Below are 27,772 nucleotides of genomic sequence, written 5' to 3'. Positions count from 1 at the left end.
GTATCACTAAACAAGAGTAAGGAGAAAGGGGAGGAGGAATTTGTAATAGCGAACCTTCCAAAATTCCCCTATACTGAGTCAGATTATTATGACTGTATGATACATCACCTTGGTTAGCAGTTAGTATGCAGTATGAGAAAGCTCTGACTTAATTTTTACTTATTAAATAAAATGAATCTGCTTTCTGAAAAGTATATGTGTTTGCTTTTGGAAAAGGTAGTTTCATGGTAACATCTTTCATATGTGTTATTTGGATTAAATTACAGGCTTAAAATAGACAGCATTGCTTATATGTAAAAAATTAAAAGCTTCATATAGACTGAAACATTCAAACAAATTTTCTGTGAACTTAAGCTCTTTAAACTCTTTAATAATGGAAGAAGATTGCATAGATGTTAGAATGATTCCTGGCCTCTAGTCAAATAGTGAAATTAAATGAGTTGCCTTTATGTTTCTAAACCATTTTGTCTGTAGTAATACTGATCTAGATGCTAAGCTGCAACAATAGAAATTGTAGTGTTTCCCTGACAACTGAGAAAAACAGACATGCATAAAAACAGGTTGAAGGATGCAGCACTCATAGATGGTGTGGGTTGGGATGGCTTCTTGCCTCGCTTGAGATAGCAAGTAAAGAGTGGGGGAAAATATTATGAGAAGAGTAGTTCTAAACTCTTTGGCATCTGGATGGGGCTTCAAGAAAGCAAATGAGAATGCAAGATCCTGGCCAGATTTGACCATAATTTGGTGTGCTTCAGGTAAGTTTTCCTTTTTGCACATTATATGTAGAAATAATCGTAAGTCAGACTCTTGTCAGTCCATTCCATTCTCAGTGCAAACCCATATTCTTTCTACTCCCAGACCCTTTCCATCCATGCCACTAAAACTGACATCTTAGTCTATAAGCAACTACTTCCTAAATTTGCAGCAACTAATCATAATTTTTGTTCAGTTCATTTTGGCCTCTCCTATCATCTTTCTCTTACTTATACACAGTTCTCCACTAGCGGATGTGCACTAAAAGCCCATTTGAAGTAAATGAAACAGATGTGTGGGTAGGTACAAAATTGTATTCTTTTAAGTTCAGTTTTTTCTGACCTCATGGATTGTTGGGAGCAAATGAACCCAGTCCAATCATGACTTGTTGGAGCAGTGTGAACCTATGTGGCAGGAGGGAGGCACTTTCATGATTAAACCATTATTTTAAATGTCCTGTGACTTATTGTGCCTTATTGTGAATGAAGCAAATATAGGCCATCTGAGCAGGAATTGTGCCAGTTTTGTGTCTTGTGCAGTATTCTTCATACACTTCACACACTATTAATATGGAATTGGCAATTATTTAAAACGTATACATCACCTTTTCAATCTTGTCTCCGTTTTTAAGTTTTAAAATACTGAAAAATGTGTAGTAATTAAAAATTGTGTTGCAGGCTGCTTTGCTGTTTGTTGAATTTTTGTGAATTAAAAATTTAAACCTCAGTGGAAAGAAGAGCTCAGTGAGCACAGTAGGGTGAGTGATATAGGAAGCACAGAATTACTGTGCTTGCTCTTGAGTTACAGTACTCTAGCTGCCATGAAAAGTCTGTGTGCTGTAAATGGCTACATGCAGAAAAAAAGATTTGCAGAGGTGATAAGAGAAGTCATCCGGAAGGAATTGGTCACAGTAGGCTGTTGTGCAGGTGCTGTTACCATAGCAAGGAACCTGTGCGCATGTGATCCTTTTTTGAAATGCAGTATTGTTGCTGAGGAACAATTAACTGCCTGTCTTTACCATAAGGATATAAGTGAAACAGTGGGCAACTCATGAATGCACCTGCTGTACTAATGACTGTTTTCACTATGAAACAAAGTGTTATCTATGGATTTAACTGATGTCAGTTTAGATGTTTTGACTTCGTATGTTTTTAGGTGCACACAAGATGCTCCTGGGTGGGTTTGACTTTCCTGCTAACTTTAAATTAACTTTCCTTTCTCCAGCTGAATGTTGTGTTGCCTGCTCTAGATGGGGATCTCCCTCTGAAGGATCCGGTTTGTAGTTTGTGGGTTCACCTCGATCCATTGCTGTCACTTGAGACCCAGGTAGCCTTAGTGGTATAGAGTGCCATAAGCTTAAGCTGGTGGCCCAACCATGACCCTGTCTGAACAGGGATAACTGCACTACAATGATAACTGGGCTACAATCTACTAACCAAGATTGGATTAGTGCAACGTGCTTTATATGGGGCTGCCTTGGAAAAGAGTTTGGATGCTTCTGTTAGTGCAGAATGGGGCTGTCTGACTGTTGACAGATTTCAGAGGAACAGTTCATATAGCACCAATTCTGTTACAAGTCCACTAGATTGAATGAATGATTAGGGAATGAGAAAACTACATGTTTTTGCTGCAGTTTATACATAGTGTATACACAGCTCTGTGTGTGTTTGAATGAACGGTAGGTGTTTGTATGAATTATTTTAATGTTATAATTTATTTATGTTTGTTTTTAAATATATTGTAAGTTGTTTTCAGACCTTCAAGTAACAAGTGACTAACTGGTCTAAATAAATTCATGTCCAGAGCAGTCGCAGATGTTACACTGAATGTGGGACTGTCTGAAAGTTGAGAATGGGCATATTCCATGTGTGTACTGGAGATTCATTGGCAAAGGGGAGACAGAATAGGAGGTATGGGAAATCCCGCTTCAGCCACCTGTCTTCCCCACTCAATCTGCTGGCCTACCCATTCATACCTTATCTTCCAAAGCAACCAGTGGCAGTGATGGAAAGTAGGATGGGTTGCAAAACACACTGCACACTGATCCGCCTGCCTGCCTCTGGTTACCTCCTCATGACCAAGGCTGCTTGCCTGCTGGGGCAGCTTTCCAGTGACAGGCTTGCTGATCGCCAAAGAATTGAGACTCTTGAGAGTCCCATGGACCGCAAGAAGATTCAACCTATCCATTCTTAAGGAAATCAGCCCTGAGTGCTCACTGGAAGGACAGATCGTGAAGCTGAGGCTCCAATACTTTGGCCACCTCATGAGAAGAGAAGACTCCCTGGAAAAGACCCTGATGTTGGGAAAGATGGAGGGCACAAGGAGAAGGGGACGACAGAGGACAAGATGGTTGGACAGTGTTCTCGAAGCTACAAACATGAGTCTGACCAAACTGCGGGAGGCAGTGGAAGACAGGAGTGCCTGGCGTGCTCTGGTCCATGGGGTCACGAAGAGTCGGACACGACTAAACGACTAAACAACAACAACGACTTCATTTGTTTCCATGGTGCTTTGAATTTTTGCCAAGCAAAATTCTTCACAGTTTTGAGCAAGTTAAGTGTCTTTGCTAGCTGTGTCTTTTGCCAGGACTTGTTTAATCTGTTTGCTGGTAGAAAGTTTTTCTGTAGTCCTCTTTGCTAATATATTTTCTATTCTCTAAATGGAAGTACAATTATTTATTTTAAAGTGAACTCAAAGGGAACTATATCCTCATTTCCAGCAAGATTCACAAAGATGCTTCATTTCTGCAGAGCAATTAAAAACTGATCTCTCTCTCTCTCCCCCCCCCCAGAAGTTACACTGATGATAATCATGGGAATACCTGATTTTGTGGGTATATTTTATGATTATAGGTAGGTAGCCGTGTTAGTCTGCTGTAGTTGAAACAAACAAACAAAAATCCTTCCAGTAGCACCTTGGAGACCAACTAAGTTTGTTATTGGTATGAGCTCTCGTGTGTATGCATGGGTATCTGAAGAAGTGTGCATGCACACGGAAGCTCATACCAAGAACAAAGTTAGTCTCTAAGGTGCTACTGGAAGGAATATTTTATGATGTTTTCTTGTATAATAATAGTTAACAGTGTTTCTATTCTTTCAGATTAACACTCTTATAAACATAATAGCAAGGACTCTACTTTCCAAGAACCCATTATTCGATTATGCATGTGCAGAACACAAGTGGTAAAAATTAATCTTTATTCATGAAGTGCTCTGAGACCTTTATTCATGAAGTGCTATGAGCTGTAGGAGTTCAGAGAATTATTAGTGTGTCAATGGGAGAGTGAAAATACTCAAGATGCCAGTGTAATGGAATTAAGATGCTTCACCTATTAGGTTGCTTTAGATTAGTTAGCAAGAGCCTGAAATTGTCTTTCTTATATTTAATTGCAGTGATTTGTCAAATTGGGGTGGGTGAAGGGAGGGAAAGTGAGTATTTATGATTCCTTGAATCTTAGTGAGCTTGACAGCAAATCCAAGATAATGGATATTTGTAGCAAAATAATTTGCTCTTTGGGACACAGGTGGCGCTGTGGGTTAAACCACAGAGCCTAGGACTTGCCAATCAGAAGGTCGGCGGTTCGAATCCCCACGACGGGGTGAGCTCCCGTTGCTCGGTCCCTGCTCCTGCCCACCTAGCAGTTCGAAAGCATGTCAAAGTGCAAGTAGATAAATAGGTACCACTCCGGCGGGAAGGTAAATGGCATTTGCCTGCACTGCTCTGGTTTGCCAGAAGTGGCTTAGTCATTCTGGCCACATGACCCGGAAGCTGTATGTCAGCTCCCTTGGCCAATAAAGCGAGATGAGCGCCGCAACCCCAGAGTCGGTCACGACTGGACCTAATGGTCAGGGGTCCCTTTACCCTTTTAATTTGCTCTTTAATGGCAGCTAGCAACTTTTGTTGGTTCCATTGCTATTAAAACTTACCATCCTTTCATCGTGAGAACTGTTGATTTTATTACTATTCTCTGCTTCCTGTTCTTTGACCAGTTACTGATCCATAAGAGGACCTGTCTTCCTATCCTGTGACTTGCTGAGCTTGATGAATGTTTTCCAAGGGTTGGATCCAGTGGCGTATATGGCCACATCTGCACAATTTAAAGCACAGTTTTATCCTTTTAACAGTCATGGCTTTCCCCCAAAGAATCCTGGGGACTCTTGTTAAGGATGATGAGTTTTTAAGAGACCCCTATTCATCTCACAGAGCTATAATTCCCAGAATTCCCTGGAAAGGATTGATAAACAACTATGGAGAGCCACTACCAGTCACTGTATAGTACTGAGCTGGATGGATCTATGGTATAGGGCCGATTCCTATGTCATTCCTAAATCCTGTTTGGATGCCAAATTCCACATACAAACTATTACAACTCTGACTGTGGTTGTGCCAGTCTGATGGTTATGATAAAGAGGCATGTATCCATTGATTTGATGCAGTCAAAGAGTTTGACAGGTAATTATTTGTGCAGCAGCTGAACACTAGCAGCATAGTACATGTGAGATTTGTTGATTTGAATAATAAGGCATCTTGTGGAGTTTCAACTTCATCTATTCCAGGGCTAGGAACCCTGTGTTTCAACGCTGTGTTCCAAGAGTCACGTGCAGCTCTTGACCTGATTTCATGTAGACGGGGGAGCTGGAAGGGAAGGAGGAAGAGAAAAATTGGGGTGGGGGGGAGAGTGGTTGAGAGGAATAAAGTTGAAGGGGCTATTTAAACAGCATCTGTAGTAGAGAACAGTTGTATATTGATTTAGAATAACCAGAAAGTGTAATCATCATAAGAAAATGTTTTCCAGAAGACTTTTAAAATGAGGGAATATGATGACTGTACGCTAAACAGAACCATAAGAAGAAATTTATTTTTTGACTTGACAAGGCCATGTAATAATCTTAATGAAATTGTACCACCTGAGATATATCAGTGAGAGACTGCATGATGAAATATATTTCTGCCCATATAAGAAACTCCCACCAGGTACAAAGCTAGCACTTTTGGTTGAACACTTCAAGCTTCGTTTGAATTTTCAGGTGCTTTTTTAAACACACAATTCCTCATGTGCAGAATGGAAATAGTATGATTCTCTGTGTACTGCTGAAAGTTGGATTAAGTTAGACTGTCAATTAACAAAGATAGTGGAGGAACTTGCCTCTGAGTGGGGGAACAGTCACTGTCCTCTCAGTCTGAAATCACGTTGAATCATTGCAGTCCTGACATTGAATTAAATATCTCAGAACTCTGAGGCAGTAAAATGCACTTTGGGTTCAGAGACTTGCACGCTTGAAATGTTCTCACAATTGTTATAAATGGCCTTGATACACATTTCACCAGTAGAAATTTGAATGAAGAACTCTATAAAGTGTTTTTGTTTAAAGAATGGGCTCCATTCCTCATTTATGAAGGTCATTATTTATCTGTAGACACAGCTGCTTTACTTTGGGGGAGCTACTCTTAGTCTGAGAAAATATTTTTTTCTAATCTAGACCTTTGAGGATATTTACATAATTGCATGTTTTAGGCTACCTCCCCCCAATAACGTCCTTATTCTACACCTGTTCTGCACCATTTCCTGGGAGCTTAACATAGAAATTCAGGTTTGGTTTTTGAACTGTTAGTTGCTTCTGTTTCTGATTTCCTTTCATCTTTGTGGTTACAAGCTAGTAGCTCTTTTTGATCTCAGGGTGGTTCACAACATTGAAATACAACATAAAATACATAATAAAAACAAGAACAAAAACAAACCCCATCCCCTCTCACAAATATATTTAAAAGGGTATCAGATGTTAATCAGTCAAAGGCCTTGTTGGAGAATAATATTTTTGCCTGCTGCATCCATAGAGGAGTGTTGAGGGTTTCATTAATTCAAATTTCAAAAGTATTGTTTTATATTATCCAATAAATATTTGTATAGTTCACTTTTGTGCACAAGTGGAAAAACTTCATCATTCTTTAAAAATTATCTTTATGCAAGTGGGACCTGCAACAAAATGTATTAGTGTGGAACATCCCTGTTCATCACTGGTTGAAACCCTGCCCTCTTCAAGGATACTCAAATTCCATGCCCCCCTCCAGTCCTCAGCATTCCATGACCACTGGGCATGCTCAGTCCTCAATTGTGTTTTTTTGGGGGGCAGAGATTTTTTCCTAAATATTCTTTGTATTTCTGTAAACTATGAGCTTCTTCCAGTAAGCTGGCTGATACCTTTCTCTGTGTGGATAGTACTGTTTTGGCTACATAAGAACAGGCACTCAGAGAATTAAAATTACTGTTTGTACTGTGTATAGCACTGGGACCCTGCAACAAAGGAAGTGTATGTGTATGTGCTGGTGGAGGAGGGGGAAGCCTCCCTTTTCATGTAGGAGACTCTCTAGATTGTGAGAAAGTGAGTGGGGGGCACTATATGTGTTGTGTGTCTGTGTTTTTGACATCTTACTTTTCCAGCTATTCCATTGCCCATCCCTCCCCTCCCCCCTCCCCCAATGGCCAGCATGTTCTATGAACATTCTATGAACAGGGATGCGGGTGGCGCTGTGGGTTAAACCACAGAGCCTAGGACTTGCCGATCAAAAGGTCAGCGGTTCGATTCCCCATGACAGTTTGAGCTCCCATTGCTCGGTCCCTGCTCCTGCCAACCTAGCAGTTCGAAAGCACGTCAAAGTGCAAGTAGATAAATAGGTACCGCTCTGGTAGGAAGGTAAACAGTGTTTCTGTGCGCTGCTCTGGTTCTCCAGAAGCGGCTTAGTCATGCTGGCCACATGACCCAGAAGCTATATGCTGGCTCCCTCGGCCAATAAAGCGAGATGAGCACCGCAACCCCAGAGTCAGCCACGACTGGACCTAAAGGTCAGGGGTCCCTTTACCTTTACCTTTATGAGCATGAGCACACTCAGTTCCCACTAGACTCTCTTTGGAGGGTCTCTCCCAGTTATGCAAACCTTGAGATTACCCTCACTCAGTCTGCTGATGCCTCTCTTTTGTATGGGGCTGTTACTGTTTGGGCTATGTAAGTGAGGGCACTTGGAGATTGGAATTGGAATTAGAACATAGGGCAATGACTACAGAGAGCATAATGGAACAAATGGCTGAAATGCCTTCTGAAATACCCAACAAAGAGCTCACAGAAGTAATCCATACAACATTTATTACATGAAAAAGTTACCAAGTCTATTCCTATGTACTGCAGCTTATGCTTGTGTTTTACACGACCAGAAGGAGGGTTCTGATGGATTGAAAGGGTATTAGTCCTGCTGTATCCTTAAAGTGGAAAAAATGATTTTTTTTTCATTTGTACCTGATGGTTTTTTTTTAATCTGTTTGCAAATGTTGCTCTAATGGTTTGAAACCCAGTCGTGTCATTTCTTTACGCCCACACAGAGCTGCAGTAGTACAGACACTGTAGCAGGAAAACCATATTACCAGCTAGAGCCATTAAAACTCTTCCCACGCCAAATGTGGGTTGAAATCACCCTCTTCTTCCCTCCCCACCCCAAAGCCCACCGCCCACCACCAAACCTTCTGTGCATCGGGTTTTTTTTTTACACATTTTAAAAAAGAGAGCCAGAACAATTGAAAAGAAGACTCTGAATCCTTTGTTGTTGTTGTTGTTCCAGCGCTTTCCCAGAGAAACCTGAAGCACACCTCTGGCCTATGGACTTAGCCATCTAAAGGTTAGCAAGAGCTTTGTTGTTAATTTCTCTGCTTAGCTTTGATGAGAGACTGCAAAGAACAAGAAGGGCTAAGTTGTGGGTATTTTAATGCAGTGACTGTTAGGATGGTTGCTTTTCTCTAACACACACAGCACTTCTTTTTTTTTCCAAAACAAGGAACCTTAAATAGGGCTTTATTACTGGTATATTTTGCACTTTTTGCTCAAGCATCAGAAACTTTGAAATATGGACCAGGTTTGTTTCTGTGCTTATAGAAAAGCAAGCCTGTTGATGTGTGGTATGCATGCTAAGGACAGTTAACTCTTTTCTGGCACTGTAAAGCACAAGTGATTTTGACCAGAATAACTTGAAACTCCTTGTTATGCACATTTGCAGGAAGAATCTTGTTTGTGCAGTTTATTATGAAAATGCTGAACACATGTATAAGATTTGTTTTTCCTTTAATCTAAATTTAATTGCCATGAAAATAACCTAAATCGTGCATACTTTATGTAATTTAGTTTTCATGAGTACTGTTGCTAGAATTAGTATGGGAAAAATATTCATATTGAATTAACATTGGTCAAGGAGAAGGCAAGTGCTCTAAACAATATTTGCTTTAATACTTATTGTGCAAAGGGTGTTTTTACTGAGGTCAGCTTTTGAAATTTCCAGCTTTGCAAATGATCAAACAGGAGAGTAAAAATAAAGAATGCTTTTTTTCTTCCATACTGAGATGAATCAGAGATTCTTATTTCCTTTGCTTTGAATTTTTAATGAACGGCTTTAGAATCTGCTCTGTAGCCCTTTGTACTAATTGTAATAATTTGCTCTGTCATCCTATTGCATGCTCTGAAGTGACTTTTGTTACTCTAGGATAAGAGCTAAGTAATGGATAAATGCTTTTACATTAAAATAAGAACTGATGGGACTGTATTGTGGCACTAGCAAATGTTGTTATCAGATGTTTGCTACGGTATCTATAGAAAGTCTTGCCACTCCCATGACTGAAGCATGTTTTGTAAACTTCCATAAGCATGTATATTTTACTAGAACAAAATACAGTTTCTAGCACATTTTGATATTACAAGCTGTCTTGGGTGAATCATTAATTAATTATTCAAAATGGTTTTAACATTTACAGATATATAAAGTCTGTAACCTAGATTCAAATGCTATAAGGACAATGAGCTTCCTTGGTTACTGGTAATTTAGAAATAGAATGCTGGGCTGCCAGGCTTTGTTAGCAAAGGCGCTGGAGACAGCCAAACCCAATAATCTCATGGAATTATGGTTTATTTAGTACCATAAATCAGGCCCACAGATTGGTCCTGAAAAGAGAATATTACAGCAGTTGGTCCATTAATAAGGTTTGGGATGTATTGTCAACAACTGCACTGAAACTTTTAGCTATAAGATACTGGACGATGAAACCAATTTCAACAGCGAACAAAAAATGGGAAATGTCAGAAGAAAATTGTTCGCAGTTGAAATAGATAGCAGGGGAAATATTTCTACTCTAGCTCAGAAATCTGCAACTTTATTTTTGAATATCTGCTCTGTAGATTGCTTACTGTGTTGTACCGTATTTACTCAAATCTAAAGCTCACTTTTTTTGGCCAAATGACATTGCGAAAATTAAGGTGCGCATCAGATTCAGTGGGGCATTAGACTAGAGTAAATACGGTACTAAACACAAAACATACTTCTTGATGCCCTGTTTTTGCAGTGGTCTGGTTGTATCATGGTTCCATTATTGAGGTTGTGCGTTGTGCCTTAGCACTCATGCCCTGATCCCCTCCTTCACTTCACTTTCTAATTTGTAATAACTTGTTCACTGTTGAATCCAAATCAGACAAACTATGCTTGCTTAGCATTACCACAAACCATAATTTGTGCACCAGAATCCCATTGCAAAGTGTACATTCCAACTGTGGCATGGAAACGAACTATGGATTTCAGTAATGGTAACCATAGTTATTGTAAGTGAAGGAGGAAATTGGAGGGAAGAAACTGGAATAGCTGATCTGTTTGACAATATTATACTTGTTCAGTTGCTCCTTCATATTTATTAAGAAGCAAGGCACAGAACTGACCTGATGACAATGTATGTAGTTATTCTAGGCTGATTTTGTGGCATCTATAAACAACCTCACACGACTTCTTGTTGTTCAGGAAATACTGTATGCTGCAGTACAAACTTGCTGAAACCCCAACATGCTGGAGAGCTGTATTAATTTTTTATTTCAGATTTTTTAATTTTAATGTTTATTTATTTTCAACTTTTGGCAAGAAAGATGATGAGGACAACAACAGTATATGCAATGACAGTAGGTACAAAAAGCAGGACACGTGCTTAAAATATCCCAAAACTTCAAAATTTAACTTTTGCCCCTCCTAAATACCTCAAGTATTACTTCATATATCTCTAGCACTTAGTTTTTGAGAAATGGCCTTTACATAGAAATATATAGAAAGCTGCCTTATACCCAGAGTCAGATCTGGCCCATCTAACTTATGGTTACGAGACGTCCCTGTTTCCCGGGGACAGTCCCTGGATTTACAAAGCTGTCCCCGGACAAAATCAGTCCCCGGAATGTCCCCAGTTTTCATTTAATGCCCCTGGATTTATATTTTAAGTTTTATAGATTTATTAGGGAATGAATGTTGCGTGATTGGTTCAATGGCACAAGACGCATCATATGGGGACTTCTGGCGAGGCAAAATGGTGGGTGCCACGGCAGCGAGCAGCTCCTGAAGCCAGCCAGAACCAACCGCGCTACCAGTCTGGCTACGAGCTGCTGAGACTGCTGCTGCCACTACAGCAGCTGAGGGGGAACCAGGGCGCCTGGCTTGTCAACTGGGAACCGCCGATCCTCCCCCCTGCAACCCAAATCGAGTTAGGAGCGAGAGCGCCTGGGCGACTGCCCAGCGGCGCTCCTGGCCAGGAAAACCCGGAGCCGACACGAGGAGGAGGAGAGGAGAAGGAGAAGGAAGAGAGAGAAAGAGGAAGGAGAAAAAAGAGGGGAGCCCTGACCTTGCTGTGCCGCCACCGCTGAGGAGTGGTAGGAGAGCACCGGGAGGGCAAGGACATGTGACCAAGCCCAGGACCGACCTGAACCTACTCCACGGCAGCTAGCACTCCAAGAGAGCAGGCCGGGGCCCAGAGGAAGGCTGCACGACAGAGGAGATCACAGAAGAGATTACTTTTTAAAAAAAACTTTTTTCTTTCTCTTTTTTTAAAAAAAGTGTTCTCAGATTCTTTGGAAAAAAATCTGGTAACCTTAATCTAAGTAGCAGTTGCTCTCCAGGGTTCCAGGCAAGAGTTTTTTCTAGCTTTACCTGAGGCTATTGGGGGGGGGGGGTTGAACCAGAGACCTTTTTGCATGTTCTCTGCCACTGAGCTGTGGCTCTTTCCTTTAGTACGCGTGATTAAGTTTCAGAGCATGAAGTCTCCTGTTTCATTTTGAAATGTGATATAGTACTCATAAAGGAGAAAATGACTGCAGTACAATACAAAAGGTTCTTATTGTCCAGCTTGGTGGATCTCCATGCATTTTGAATGCTCATTTTTCTATGGCTGCGTTTGAGTGTTAAAACCAAAATCATAAGCTTCAGATGCTTATAAAAGTTGTACTCCTAATGAAGAGCACTGCCCTTTTGTTTGCCTCCAAGTCTACAGGGCCCTCATCTATACTCCAAGAATTCTCAAAGGTTAGGGGAACATTTTAGGCACCTGATGTGAATGCAATACAAAGTCAAACCATGGCATAGCATGAATGAGTTGGTTCCCAAAGTAAAGACAAATGACCCTAGGTTCAGCTGTAACCTGGACATTTGGTTGATCATGCTTAAGCTGTGGTTTGTCTCAGCGTTAAGTGTGAACCTGGCCATAGCTTGTATCAGTAAAACTTGGATATGCCACTCACTAAAAAGTATGTTTAGGTTTTATATCTCTTAGTGACAGCTAGAGGTCTTGTTCATCGTTTTGTGCAACCATAAATGCACAGGTCCCACATGAAAGTCAGTAGGTTCTTTACATTGCATTGTTTGAGCAGTGAAAGACAGCAAGCCTGGATTCAGACTTAACAATAAACCATAGTTTATCATGAGGATGAATCTTCATAGGGTTTAGAATTGTGTGTTCCCATTTCCTCTTTGTTTACATTCACGAAGAGGAGCTGTTACGAAGCAGAAGTTTTCATTTTCCTGTAATGTCCAAACTTGGGGAACCATAGTTTGTTTTAACTATGATCACCTAAAGGAAGTAAGGATCAGATGACTAAAAATTGGCAAGGATTCAGAGGGTTGCATTTTGCCTACTACAGTATATGTACACGAAGGGCTTTTCAGACCTTTTTTGCTGGAGTCTCTTCAGGTGAGGTGCAAGATCAAGGGACATAATAGTACTGTTTTGCTCTGCATTGATCAGACCGTACCTGGAGTACTTTGTCCAGTTCTGGGCACCACAATTTAAGGATACTGACAAGCTGGAATGTGCAGAGGTGGGGGACCCAAGATTTTAAAGGGTCTGGAAATCAAGCCTTATGAGAAACGGTTGAAGGAGCTGGCTATGTTTAGCCTGGAAAAGAGGAAACACAGAGGAGTATGATACACATCTTTACTTATCTAAAGAACTCACATGGATGATGGTGCGAACTTGTATTCATCAGGAAGAACTTTCTGACGGTAAGAGCTGTCCAACAGTGGAACTGAGTCCCTTGAAAGGTGGTGGACTCTCCTTCTATTCCATGGAGGTTTTTAAGAAGAGGTTGGATAGTCACCTGACGTGGATGCTTTAGTTGACATTCCTGCATTGCAGAGGGTTGGACTAGATTACCCATTGTGCCCTTGCAACTCTACAATTCTATGATTGTATAGGAAGCCACTCTCCTCTGAGTCCTGGGCTTTATAGACTCGTCTACCCATGCAATTTCTGAAAGCAAAGGGGCACATGGGCTGCCAGATGTGAAATATATTGACATTATTTTCAACTCACCCACCCCACTATGTAACCTTTGTCTCTCTGTGGCCTTATCCACACTTCCGTTTGCCCCACCGCTTTCCCCCAGGAAAACCAGCGGTTTAGCTCTGAATCAGAGCAAATGGCAATTGAGTTTTCTGTGGATTGCCGTCAGTTCTGATTTATTGCTAAAGAGTGTTGGGATACTGCCAGGGAGATAAAGCCCATCATGGCCCCCACGTCGCCTCCGGACGATCCATCGATCTCCCGTAGATACAGTATCAGCAATTAGCGACACGAGCTCCAGAAAATAGCTTGCCACATTCCAGAGCTGATGCACGCTCTATCAGCAGAATTCGCACAGCGAAAGATGCACGCAGGAGAGCATTATTTAGAAGTTTATTCAGCGTTGGTCAGAACAAAGAAAAAACATGACTGCCTGCTTGCGTGTTTAGGCACAGAGAGAGAGAGAGACAACAGCTCTATCAAAACAGAAACATCCTGTGAACAGGAAATACGCAGACTCTGTGACTCAAACATCCTGCTCCCTTTTAAGGTGGAACGGAAATATCCTTTCCAAGGGAAATTGGTGAGGAAAAGCAAAACCACTGGGACTCTTGCCTAGAAAGCACAGTACAAGTGGAAAACCCCTTGGAAACATGCTTTCTAGGCATGAGAGAAGCTGGTGTGGATGAGCCCTCTTATCCCTCGCTTTCTCTCTCTCCCTGCCTTCTGTTTTTCTTCATACCCCTCCTTTTCAAAAAGAAAAGGAGACATTGTCCTGCACTTTAGGATCCCTGCACACCAATTTAGTATGAGATCTTTTCCCAGTGTTTTTGTCTCCAACCCACGGCTGCCTTTTACAGTTACCACTGTGCAGTAGTGTACATATAACCTTTGTGCTGATCTACGTCAATATATAAAGCTCTGGTTGTCCAAATAGTTAGGTTGTTTCCTGCCTTCAGATATTCAGCTGTGAGATTTCTCAGTATGTGATTCACAGTGTGTGCATCTAAAGAGGTATTCAGATACTCAGCTGTGAGATTTCCCAATATGCCATTCACAGTGTGTATTTAAAGAAATGTGAAAAAAGCAGAATGATTGTGTGTGCATGCATGTGCAAAGCACTGAACATGCTTTCTGTACGTGAGACATTGCCAAAAGATTAGGAATCTCTCAGCTGACTCTAAGATGCCTGGACTAGCTTTTGAAAACAACCACCCAGTCACCTGAATATTTAATGTTTGTGTGGGTTGTATTTGCTAAGGCGCATTGGAACAGTCATTATTATTGTCTGCCAAACAGCTGAAGAGCACTTACTAAGAAGATCAAAATAATTCTCCATGCAGCCAAGAATTGACTGTGGACATCCTAAGCTAGAACTTCAACACAGGTATATCTCTTATGCTTATTCATGAGGGACCCTCTACTTATCTGGAATTGCTGGAGAAATAAACACTGGTGCTTTTTGTGCATTATCCAGAGTTTGCAGCACAAGACAACTTCAAGTATTTTCACTAGTGCATAGGTAATCCTATTTTCTTGCATTTGATGGGGGTATTTGGTACATTTGTTTCCCACCTTTCTTTTAACTAGCGCAGTGCACAAACCTTGTTCTACCACCTCATTGGGATAGGCATCACCACCTGCCATCATTGTAGGAGTGCTAGTGCCCTTGCAGGAGCCTGGTGCTGATTGCACTGTTGATGGTGTTTCTGCTCACTACTGTGGAGGGCGGGCATTTTGCCATGGCTCTCTCAAAGTTAGAGCCTACAGTGATCCTAATGTGAAATATGATAGATTTCTTCATGATAGATTTAGGTCACCCAGGGAACTTAATAGGTGAGTGAGGATTTAAATTTGGGTCTCCCCCTTTTGAATCTGACACACAAAGGTCTAACGCAAGTCATATATTTTTATTTTTATTTTAAATTGCCTTTTCACTTTTAGCACAAGCTTTTACTTTCGCTGTGCTGCGGAGTCCAAATAATTTGGTGTTGGTTGGGCTTTCAAAACCTGCTGTTTGCTTTCCAGTCCAACACTGAATGCTTGTGCCCTTTATATTCTGCATTATTATGGTATGCTCTGAAGTGCAAATGCAAGATTTTTCCAGATAAATTCGTCTCAATGTGGAGCAAAGCTGGAGATGTTGCTGATTAAATTTAGGACAGCAGAACAGAGCACACTGTGGCTGAAAGATCAAATGAAAATGCTCTGTTTGTTGCTTAATGATGCCATTTGCTTGGCTGGTTAAATAAATAAACAAATGGTAGGCCTGGAACGGAGGCGGGAGAAGGAGAAACCACAAGGAAGAATAGATCAGTGAGTGACACTCAGGTCTCAGCAGGGTGTCTTTTTCTCAGCTGTTTGTCCCCCCCCCCCGCCAACCCTGAAATTAAAAGTGCATGTCAACGTGAATGTTTTCCAAGCATTCCTTACAAAGAGATTCACTTGGACAAGAAAATAAAGTACCAAGAAAGGCAAAGGCATGATGGAACTAAAGAGGTGCAGTGTTAGGCCAAGCAGCTGGGTCATGGCAGTCCAACGTTTCATACTGGGCTGCCCAGTGCCTTGTTACGCGGTGGGCCAAAATTCAGTGCCCCCACCAATCCTCATGCTACCTTGCCAAGGCTGGATAAGTGAGGCACTGGGCTTTGGGAAGGAGGTGCAAGGTGTTGAATGGTTTCTTTAAATGTAAAGGTTCATCATTGTTCCACCTAATGTGTATGTCTTTAAGGGGCCAGAGCAAGGGCCAGAGCAAGATAACGAGACCCAGCTTTACAGCTGTGAAACATAGCAGGTGCTGCCGAGTTGCATTGATTAAGGTGTGTCAGCATTTGCATGTAGTATATAAGGAGCAGCACCTAGCTCTCCCATTACCCTGGGGGTTGGGTTGGTGGTTGGGTCTGGTTTGTTGTTAATGTATTTAGTGTATAAGGAGTTTTTGTTTTTTGTAATTAAAACCTTGCTTAAGTTATTTTTGAGTCCCTTTCTTTTTAATGCATCGTCTCCCCAGCAAGCTCTCTGCAGCGCTACCATACTGCCAAATAGCCACCATCTTTGGTTATGGGCCCAGCTGCTGAGTGGATGACTGCATATTTTTGGACTCTGAGAAAGGTTTGAAAACTCCTTCTCCTGTTAGTGTAGTTTTTATGGGTCTGGAAGATTTCCAGAATGGTTGACCGGGTTTCTGAAGCTGAGAAGGCTCTGGTCTTCCCACAGCTAACAGATGAGAACTATAGTTTATGGTCTTTTCGGGTGGAGGCGCTTTTGACCTCTAGAGAAGTATGGACCTATGTAACTGAAGACCCTCCTGACCCTGTAACTAATGCTTGGTCGAAAGGAGATGCAAAAGCCAGGGCAATAATTAATTTGGCAGTCAGCGACCAGCAAGTAGTCTATATAAGGAATAAGAAAACTGCCAAAGAAATGTGGGACAGTCTTGCAGCAGTGCATGTTAGAAAGGAGTCAGCGTCTGCATTGACCTTTTTCAAGCAGCTGTACCAGACGAAGTTGCAGCCTGGTGGTGATTTGGCAGCACACTTGAGACGTCTGGAGGCAATACGTGGCGAATTAATTCGAAGGGACATGGGCATACCTGATATTCAGTATGTTTTTATCATTCTTTGTTCCCTTAATGAGGACTTTGATGGTATAGCTAGCCAGATATCTGCCGTCCCACCAGCACAATTAACTGTGGAAGGGGTGACGGCAAGATTAATGGGCGAGTTGGATAGAAGGGAGGCTTGTGCCATAAGCACTCCTATTTCCAGAAGTAATGAGGAACGTCATATGCAACCTTTTGGTGATGCGACTGCATTTAAAGCTGCAAAGCGTTGTTGGTTCTGCAATAAGCAAGGACATTTTGCAAAGGACTGCAGATCCAAAAGAAAGCAAAGTACTCCTAAGCCTGTTTCTGCTCGTCAGTCACGGTTGTCATCTCAGCAGCCAACATCGCACCGTAAAGACAGAAATGAGCCGCGAGCTTTTCATGCTCGGACTGCAGATCATAAAAGAATTAAAGGTGCCAAGTGGAATTCTTTTATTGTGGACTCAGGAGCTTCTCACCACGTTTGCAACAATCGAAGCTTGTTTATTTCTTTCGAAGAGGAAATTGGTAATGTACATTTAGCCAATTCACAAGTCTTGCAGTCACTTGGCAGAGGTACTGTTAAACTTGACTCTTTAAATATTACAATAGCGAACTGCATTTACTGCCCATCAGTGGACAATTTATTATCAGTAAGGTGTTTTGCTCGTCAAGGCATAAGTGTGCGTTTCTTAAATTCAATGTGTGAGTTTTTTGAGGGGAACAAACGTCTATTGTATGCCCGGGACTCTGATGGTTTATATAGACTGTATTTTCGCACCTACTCCCAATCGCCTATAAACTGCAGAGCAGCACAGTCAAGCCAGGGGTTGAGGAATGTAAGGCCTCATTCCGGGTGTGTCCACGAGGCGCACAGAATTCTGGGACACTTGAATTTTGCTGATGTAATTAGGACGAAGAATATTGTTAATGGCCTCAACTTAAAACCATGTAAATTCTTTATGCAATGTTTATCCTGTTGCAAGAATAAGATTAAGGTTGCACGCAAGGGTAGATGCTCAGATAGGAAAGTAACTGAGCCATTTGAGCGTGTACATTGTGACTTAGTTGGGCCACTCCCACCATCATTAGGAGGTTCAAAGTACTGGCTCACTCTCATAGACCAGTATAGTAGATATTGTTGGACTTATGCAATAGCTGACAAGTCCCAAGCATTTGAGAAGTACAAAGTTTTTTGCAACTGGGTAAAAACGCACTTTAACAAACCAATTAAGAACCTGTTTTCTGACCGGGGCGGGGAATTTGTTTCTGAGGATTTTGAGAAATTCCTGGAAGCGCAGGGGACTACTCATGAGTTATCTTGCCCCCGAAGTCCCTGGCAAAATGGGCTTGTTGAAGTTGTGCAGCGTGATCTGCAAGCAGGGGTCAAAACTTATCTGCACGATGCTAATCTGCCCAAAGACTTTTGGGCTGAAGCGCTTAATGCATTTTGTTATGTTAGAAATCGCAGTTATCATTCTGGTTTAGATGTCACCCCCTATGAGAAGCTGTTTAAAAAACGCCCTAATCTGAAATACCTACGCATTTGGGGTTCAGATGTAATTATGCATTACCCCGCTAAGCAGAAACTGGGTGAGCGTAGTGTTCAGGGAAAATTAATGGGCTACCAGCAGGGGGCGTACAGAATTTACATACCAGCAACTGGCAAATTTCATATTACCAGAAGCATGATACAAACTGTAAATTGGAATGGAGTTGCTGTTTTCCAAGATACTAATGGTATAGATAATACTGAGGAAGAGGAGGAAGAGGCAGCAGCAGGAGGAAATGGTGCTTCTGAATTAATGGAAAAAGACAAAAAGCCTGTTGAATCTGATAATTTGTTTGATGATTTAAAGTCACAGGAACCCGAGGGGAGGTTAGATTCTCTTGATTTTTCTGACCGTGAGCTTAGCCTACAGGCACCTCTTCAGTCTGACAATGATGATTTACAACCTGAAACTAGTAGTTCACTTAGTCCCATTAAGTCTGAGGAGTCTGACTCTCCTTCTGGACTAAGACGTTCAGATAGAAAGAGGCAGAAGCCACAACGTTTTGCAGATGAACATTTTAATACTGTGTATGCCAATAAGGCGGTTTTTGAGCCAAAAAGCTACAATGATGTTCAGAATTTACCTAAGCACCAAGCTGCAAATTGGTATAAAGCTATGAACTCTGAGATAGCTTCTTTAAAAGAGCATAACACTTGGTCTCTTGTACCACAAACCCCAGATATGAGACTTATTGATTCAAAATGGGTTTATAGAGTTAAAATGAATGACAAAAATGAAGTTGTAAGGTACAAGGCAAGATTAGTTGCTAGGGGTTTTCAACAAATTCCAGGCGAAGATTATGATTTGTGTTATTCACCAAGTGTAAAATATGAAACAGTTAAGCTCTTGTTAAAAGATGCATCACAACGTGGACATTCTGTTTATCACCTAGATATAAAAACTGCATATTTGTTTGCAGATTTAAAAGAACAAATTTTTATGCGTGTCCCTGAAGGCATAGACGCCGCTGAAGGTTTGGTATGCAAATTAAATAAATCCCTTTATGGTCTGCACCAAAGTGGAAGGAATTGGCACCAAACTTTAGCAAAAGAATTGCTGGATATTGGTTTTTTTCACAAGGAAAGGCAGACAATTGTGTGTTTATAAAGGAAAGGGCAAACTCTGTAACAAAGATATGTGTGTATGTAGATGACGTGTTAATTTCTACAAAAACTAAACAGGAATATGAAGAGGTAGTATCACAGTTACAGAAGAAATTTGATGTGGTGGAATTAGGCATAGCTAAAAATTACTTATCCATGCAAATTGAGAAAGGCAAAAATGGATCTTTTCTGGTTCATCAAACTGCAAAAATTGACGACCTTGTTGAAATGCTACGTTTGCAGTTTGTAAAGAAACTAATTGCTGACGAAATGATTGTATTTGAATATGTCCCAGGTGATAATCAAATTGCGGACATTTTTACAAAAGCACTTCCAAAGGTTACACACGAAAAATATGTACAAAGTATGCTTTATGTTTTTGTTCCACAATGATGAACCGCAGGGGAAATGTTGAATGGTTTCTTTAAATGTAAAGGTTCATCATTGTTCCACCTAATGTGTATGTCTTTAAGGGGCCAGAGCAAGGGCCAGAGCAAGATAACGAGACCCAGCTTTACAGCTGTGAAACATAGCAGGTGCTGCCGAGTTGCATTGATTAAGGTGTGTCAGCATTTGCATGTAGTATATAAGGAGCAGCACCTAGCTCTCCCATTACCCTGGGGGTTGGGTTGGTGGTTGGGTCTGGTTTGTTGTTAATGTATTTAGTGTATAAGGAGTTTTTGTTTTTTGTAATTAAAACCTTGCTTAAGTTATTTTTGAGTCCCTTTCTTTTTAATGCATCGTCTCCCCAGCAAGCTCTCTGCAGCGCTACCATACTGCCAAATAGCCAGCAGGGGTCTGTAGCCCTCCCAGTTCCTTCCCAAAGCTGGGAAGTACTAACTAGGCTTTGGGAAGGAGACGATGGGAGGACTTTAGGACCTGGTCAGAGCCCCCAGGCCTCCTCCTCAGAGCCTAGCACCTCACCTGAGTTTGGGAAGGCACTGTGAGTGCTTTGGTGGCAGTGGAGCATCAAATGATGCTGAGGGCCGCCAAAATGCTCTTAAGGGCCACATGTTGGACTGCTCTGAGATTATTAGACCTCCCTGCAAAATGTGGAAGCTAATCACTTCCAATTCATCTTTCTGGGCAAAAACTACATATGATATTTGAGTTGTAGGACCGGTTTGGAAGTGTCTAACCAAGACTTATCTCCTGAGGCAATTAAAATATGGTTCTGTGCATATGCAGGGCAATTTGTTTTGAACTGGGCAAAAGCTTGCTGCAGAGCACTATGATGTTTTAAATATGCTCCATTTTCAGTCTTTTTGGTGATGTGTGGAATAGGTTGCATATGAAGTTTCAGCTGACTGGCTTGGAAGTACCATAACTATCAGAGTATGATTTCACCATCAGTTTGAGGAAGCTACATTCAGAAAGTTTCCTTTTAAAAACTTTTCCAAAATAAGTAGAGTAGATTATATTATGTATGTGCAAAATTTATCTTTTCCCCCCAGTGGCCTGAAAATATCTTAAAATTGGGGACATATACTTATTGGCCCCTGTTTTGAAGGCTAAGTTTACAAATGCTCTTTTTAAAGACTTACTAGGGTACCAGACTCTGTGTGCACCAAAGCTCAGTTTCCTAGTTACAGTAAGAACAGTTCCGTCATTTTCAAGTTCCTCACTGCGAATGGGTGAGATATATACAAATGGCTTATTTTGATTTTTTTTCTAGTATTCGGGGTCCATTGGACTATTTGTTAAGGGTCTAGCTCATTGGGAAGAAACAACAATGCCTCCATATAAATATTATTTGTGCTTTTATATCCATAAGGACACTTCAGCAGCTCCAACGTATACATGAAGCTCAAGGTTACCAGCTCCTGAAGTTCTAAGATAGGAGTTGGGGCCAGGTTCATACACAACTTCAGAAAGTAAAGACTCAGTGGTAGACCATTTGCTTGGCATGCAGAAGGTCCCAGGTTCGGTCCCTAGCATCTCTGGGTAGGGATGTTTGAAATGCTGGAGAACAGCTTCCAGTCAGTGTATACAATACTGAACTAGACGGACCTTTGGTCTTCCCGTAAGGCAGCTTTCTATGTTCCTACTGCAGCTGAAAAACCCTGGTAGTTCTTGAAAAAAGAAAAGTCTACCAAGCAAGTTTTGCAAGCACACCGGGCTCCAAAACCTCCCGTGCTGTTGGTGTGGGAACATCACATCCCTGAGGCATTTTATTCACAAGTTTAATATGGCTCCACACACTAACCATGATAAGTTCCTTGCAGAACTGAAGCGGGACCAAGCAACAAATAAAAGCGTGTTCCTGGCAGTCCCAAGTTAGCCTAAGAGCATCCTGGCTGGATTGTTCAGGAAATACCTTCCAATTAACACCCAGCTCCTGAGAATCTTTTTGGTTGTATTAAGTCCTTATTAGTAATTTTCCTAGTAGCAAATAATTTCTGGTCTATAGGTTTTGCAACATCTTGGCTTTGTGAAAAACTCCTAATGTTTGGAAACCAAATGGGTGCTGTCAGAGCTGCCTCTAGGTCCCAGCTCACAGAGGACCAACGCTAGGCTGTAGTAATGTACAAAAGTCTTTATTGAAGTTCAGTTTCCATTTCAAAGCCACAGCGTGCAGCCCTACGTCTTAAACCTTAGATCGGCGAAGTCCCGTCTGAGTCTCCTCCCCTATGACACCAGTTTAAGATCCTAGCCCTGCTCCACCTTTTACGCTGCTCTCTCCTCCTCTGGGTCCTCCTGCCCGCTGGGGCATTGCCCTTTCTGGACTCTTCCGACGCTGAGTCGCTTAGCTCCTCCCCCTCCCTCCGGCGGGCTTTAGGACCCGGTTCCCAATCCTCATTCTCTGCTGTCCCGCGCTCCTGTACATTTGAACTTGCCTCTCGCGCCAGCCCAGTGACCTTTCTCCTAACCGTTACAGTACTTCGGTCACTGCTTCCCTCTTCCGGGACACTGGCCGGATCTGACCTCTCCTCCGTTGTCCGACTTTCTGATGGAGGCCTGGTCAGCCCTGCCTTATCTTCTCTCCCTGGTGGGGAATGCACTGGCCCCGATCCTTGGGACTCTTTCCCCCCACTCTGCTCTGGTGGGGAAGCTGGTCCTGATTTCCAGCAACTGCTCTGGGAGTCCCTGCTGCCCCCTTGCTCCTGGGGCATTCCCCTTGGGAACCCCCTACCCCTGGCCACTGGCGCCCCCTTCTGTGAATCTTCCGATTCGCTGGAGAGGCTCATGGAATCCCTCGGTCCACTGTCCTCTTCTCCTACGCTCCCCTCGGATTCTTCCCCTTCGCTCTCCATCTCCTCTCTTCCCTGTGCCTCTGCTCCTGAGCCCCTGACAGGTGCATTTATAACAAACCTTTTTTTTTGGGGGGGGGGAGTTTTGTAGGTTGCATTTTTTGGTCCCATTGAATAAAAATATTCTGAACAGACCATATATGGTGTATTTGGTTCATCTTTCCAAACAATTAGAAAACCATCCCTTATTCAGTAAATTCTGGGCTTATGGGAAATGTTTAAATGAATGCTTTGCAATTGATTTTAAGGGGTGCATTGCTGGTAACTTTAAGCTCTACAGAATTAATGATGTATATGAATGATGTATGTTGGCCATAAGCCCAGCATCCTTCTGTCAAAGAGAAACAAGTTCAGCTTCTTGCTGTATGTTCCCATGTAGGTACAGTCTGTGCCTGTGCAAGCTTAAAATGTAATTGGGGCACACTTTGGCTGGGATTCAAAATGCTGATAAAGCATCTTTCTTTAACTGAAGAAACCTTGAAGAAAAAGCATAGGCAATCCACTTTTTCAGATTTTTTTACAGCAATCATGAGGGAAGGAAACTTATTTTAAAATAACATTTGGCCTTTTTCAGCATGCAGATTCTCCACTTGCGCTGCAGAGAAGGGGGAAATTCCAGAGATAATATATCTTACAAAATTCCTTTTACTGCCTTTATCTCATAATTCAGGGCCTTTAGCTAAGAGTCATGTTATGCTAAATGGTAAATTACACTTACAGTAGGGCACAAGTGTATTAGGGGGAATCAGTAACTGGACAGAGACCAGTGCCTAGAATAAAAGAATGTACAACTTATTACGAAAGACAACGATAGTTTAAACTATAGGTTGTTGCAGGATAAAAAGGATGATCCAAGCTGGACTGGCAACTTTGGGATCAAATCTACGAGATGGTAGAGACTGGAGGGATCGGTTTAACAAAATGTTAAACCACCGAGCATTGCTGGGTGGTTTACAGTATAAAAACACAGAAAAACATAACAAAGTAAAAAACAAAATACATTCTTGGGTTAAACACATTTTTTGGGAATTAAGTTTTGTTAAGTAAAATAAATGAACAAACTGATATACTGTAGTGTTTTTTTACAGTATATTTTTTACATTTTATACATAGAGAATTGGATGAATTGTCAGCCTAGTAGCCCATCTGAAACTTACAAGATATCAGAAAAACGTACAAGGATTTCTGTGCTAAGTGTTTTCACAGTTGGGGTTTTTTATAATGTAATATAAACATTCAGAAATATCATACTCCATTTGCAGCTGGAAGCAGTAGAGTCCACTCTTCCCCCTCATTCTGCTGCATGTGTGGACCATACTACAGTTTCCACATGTAAAGGAGCACACTGTGTGTATCCTGTAGAATAATCTTCAGAACATGGAGAACAACAAAAAGAGACAAATTGTGAAAAACACCGGATGCCACAAAGCAAGATAACATCAGCTTGTTTTGGAAAACATTGAACTGCTGGCATCAAGGAGGATGGCTGCTTCACACCATCTGTGTAATATTATATTCTATATTATACTATGACCCTTTGCCCTTTAATTAATGCCAATCCTTCAGGCTGGGAGTCACATTAAAATGCATTTTTTCAGTACATGTGTTCTGTGCATGCAGTGATAGTGGCTAGCTTGAAGCCACTGTGTGAGCACAGTTATTTATTTATTTATTTATTTATTTATTTATTTATTTATTTACATTTCTCTGCCAATACACTCCCAAGTGGTTTGCAAGCCAAAATAATGGTTAGTTTAAAAATCTAATAATTGGAGGGTGGGGGGGGGGCATGATAAGCAAATGCAGGTAGCAACTCATGCATAAGACCTCAGATAATATAATCGGGGCAGGAGACAGTTCTGAGTGAAGAAAAGCCAAATGTCAGGTAATATTAGATAGACTGTTGGAGGGGGTCTTGATAGAGGGGGCTGTTGATAGAAACAGTTCTGTGAAAACTTTCAGTGCAGTAGCCATGTTTAGGGCCAAGAATTACATGTACACTTGCAGAAGTGACATGGTGTTACATGTATATGTGTTAAATTGCACATAGCAGCTGGCAGGTGCTCTCAGAATTGGGGATATAACCTATGGGGAGGGAGGTGTTAACCAATTATTCCTCTGATACTGTTTCAATGAAAAGCCCTTCCCAAGCTGGTCTTTGGCACAGGTGAGGTAAAGGTACAGAGACCCCTGACCTTTAGGTCCAGTCGTGACCGACTCTGGGGTTGCGGTGCTCATCTCGCTTTATTGGCCGAGGGAGCCAGCATACAGCTTCCAGGTCATGTGGCCAGCATGACTAAGCCGCTTCTGGAGAACCAGAGCAGCGCATGGAAACGCTGTTTACCTTCCCGCCGGAGCGGTACCTATTTATCTACTTGCACTTTGACGTGCTGTCGAACTGCTAGGTTGGCAGGAGCAGGGACTGAGCAACAGGAGCTCACCCCGTCGCGGGGATTCAAACCACCGACCTTCTGATTGGCAAGCCCTAGGCTCTGTGGTTTAACCCACAGTGCCACCCGCGTCCCTCCCCTTTCGCACAGGAGGAAACTCCTATTGGCGACTCCAATAGAAGTTGAGTATCAGAAGCTTCTCACCTCTCTATTCCATGCTTGACAAAGGTTTTCCTTTTCCACTGCTCTTAAAGACACAGGCGCCCTGCCCTTTAACCTGACATTTGTGTTGCAAATTAATTTTAAGGTCAAACTCTAGAATATATCTTGTCTACTTAAAATAGTTAAAACTGATGTGTTACCAATTTGTAAGGACACACAGCCATCAGTATTTAATATTATGAGTTTTATGGGGCGGCTAGTGTTCTGCCACTTCCATTTCAATTTCACTTTAGGCACTGCATTGAGCCTTGGTCCGTGAAAGCTTGATATTTTCTACTTTATTAGTGACAGTGCATGACAGATTTATAAGCAAAACCAAGTCCTTGAATGTCTATTGGCTCATGTTTCCTGATAATTGAGGCCTGCCTTCATCCAGTTGTAGTTTAAACCAGCAGGTGCTGATTAAAATGTAAGTTTTGTAAGTTCGTTTTCTGTGGGATCAGGACATTTGGCTTTCTTTTTAGGAATGTTTAGAGCATTGTTTCCCAGTGACAGCCAAATTAAATATCAAAGTTAATACTCAGCTTTCTTTAAAAAATGACTGTGAATTGTCATAAGAAGAACCCTGCAATATTAGATCCATCTAGTCCACTGTTCTCTTTACCACAATGGCCCATATTCCTTTGAGAAGACCAGAAGCTACAGTTGACATCTAACTTCAGAATGTGGGAAATAAACAGGGGGATGGATCCAGACTCAGCTGTCTCTTAGGCCCCTTTGATATCAATTGGACTTAAATTTTCACAATTTTTCAGAATGCTGTCAATGAGATCTAAATTGAACTACTTCGGACTTCCGGGTTAGCGCCTCCGGCAATGGCGGAGCTTCTCCGAACGGGAGGAACTTGCTCCGTGAAAAGTAGGGTCTGAACCACCACGGCGAAGGTGGAGACCCATTGAAATCACAGGCGGAAGAAGCCTGTGAACTTGGGATTCGGCTGGCCTCCCCTACTCGCGGGGGAAACCCTGTTCTGGGGATCCGGAGCGACGTGGGGTGAGTGGCGCGGTGCTTTGAATCGACCGCTTCTTTCACGGAGTGAAGCCGCATTGCTGCTGCCGGAGAGCGCTGACTTTTTCCTGTGGACAATTGGAGTTTAAACAACAACCCGTGAGTAGTATGGAAAATTGAATCTTTAAATACCTTAATTTGACACCGAATGGGGAAGGTTCAAAACAGGAAGTCCGCCTTCCCCTTTTGTAAATAGACTGAAGCAAAGAGCTTACAAGTTAAGGTCTTGGAAAGCCTTATGTAAAGGATTAAACTTCCATTGATTGACATTATTAGACCCCCCTTGGAAGCAGGAGAAGAGGGGGGAAATTTTGGACCGTGTATTCTGCAGGAGAGAGTGATTAGAATTAAATTCTCACTGCTCTGAACCTGGGAACTGACTGACAGTGATTGACGTTTTGGGAGAGTTCATTGACAGCGAAGAGAACAGATGTTGACAGTCGGTTGAATAAGAGAAATATATTGTTTCCATTGTCCGCTTCTGCGTTTAAAAGGGAGGAAAAGTAACTGAAAATTGAAACGAACTTTGCTTTTTGAACTTTCTCTGAAAGGATTGATACAAGTGGAGACTGTTTCCCTCTAGAGGGAGCTTTTGAAACTGTTACAAGAGTGGAGCTGGGAAATCTCCAGCTGCTTGATAAGAAGTGTGGGAACTAGAGATTGACCTTGGACATTCGAGAATGTCAACAGGAAAAGCCTTAGTAACTGCATTTTGCAAGATAAATTATTTGCTGGAACAGCTTCATAAAAAATTGGATGCTATGATTACTAAAACTGACATTTTGGGACCAAAAGTGAGCACCAATACAGAAATTACTCAGGATTTGACACAGGAATCTATTTTAGCAGGACAAATTGTTGAAAAGGAGAAGGAGAAGTTGCTGTTGTCAAACCTAAAGCAATACAAGGGGGAGCCTTAGTCTTACAGAGGCAAATCGAAGACTATAAGTTGAGGCCCTTTATGATTGAAACTAGAAAAAGTCAGACTCTGAAGATCAGAGCCTGGCATGGACTGGAAAAGGAAAGTTGGAAAGATCCCTCTATGCAGGGATTAACTGACTTTTGGAATATGGACTTGGGTCAGGTGGAGATTGGAGCTTGGGGGACCTTTGGAGTTGGAGGAATTCTGAAATATGCCCTGAAATACTTTATGGATCCTAGCTTTAATTGTGGAAATTTGGCTGACCTGTCGAGAGGGAGTGGAGGTGTCGTTGGATTGGAGTTTCCTCGAGATCTGCTCTTTAGCATCAAAGAATATGAAGAAGAACTGCAGAAGGGATGTGGAAAAGAGTTAAG

At 41.8% G+C, this 27,772-nt stretch overlaps 1 protein-coding gene across 7 annotated transcripts in view; it reads left to right on the top strand.

Annotated features, from left to right (window-relative positions):
* Positions 1–993: 993 nt before the first annotated feature.
* Positions 994–27,772, top strand: part of ZNF831 (zinc finger protein 831) — a 42,544-nt gene continuing 15,765 nt past the window's right edge. Inside the window, exons 1-2 of one of the 7 annotated variants that reach the window (XM_079978829.1) lie at positions 994–1,052; positions 1,978–2,028. In XM_079978829.1, the coding sequence (XP_079834955.1) occupies positions 1,008–1,052; positions 1,978–2,028 (96 nt within the window). In that variant the 5' untranslated portion in view covers positions 994–1,007. Of the gene's footprint in view, positions 1,053–1,977; positions 2,029–3,332; positions 3,606–3,800; positions 3,936–7,655; positions 8,419–14,188; positions 14,889–27,772 lie in introns of those variants that run through there. The other 6 variants (XM_079978824.1, XM_079978823.1, XM_079978826.1 and 3 more) reach the window with 6 other exon arrangements.

This window comes from Podarcis cretensis (genome assembly GCF_951804945.1).
Source record: "Podarcis cretensis genome assembly, chromosome: 6".
NCBI classification, from domain to species: domain Eukaryota; kingdom Metazoa; phylum Chordata; class Lepidosauria; order Squamata; family Lacertidae; genus Podarcis; species Podarcis cretensis.
The sequence above is the reverse complement of the archived record's forward strand: the minus strand, read 5'-3'. Positions and strand labels throughout refer to the sequence as shown.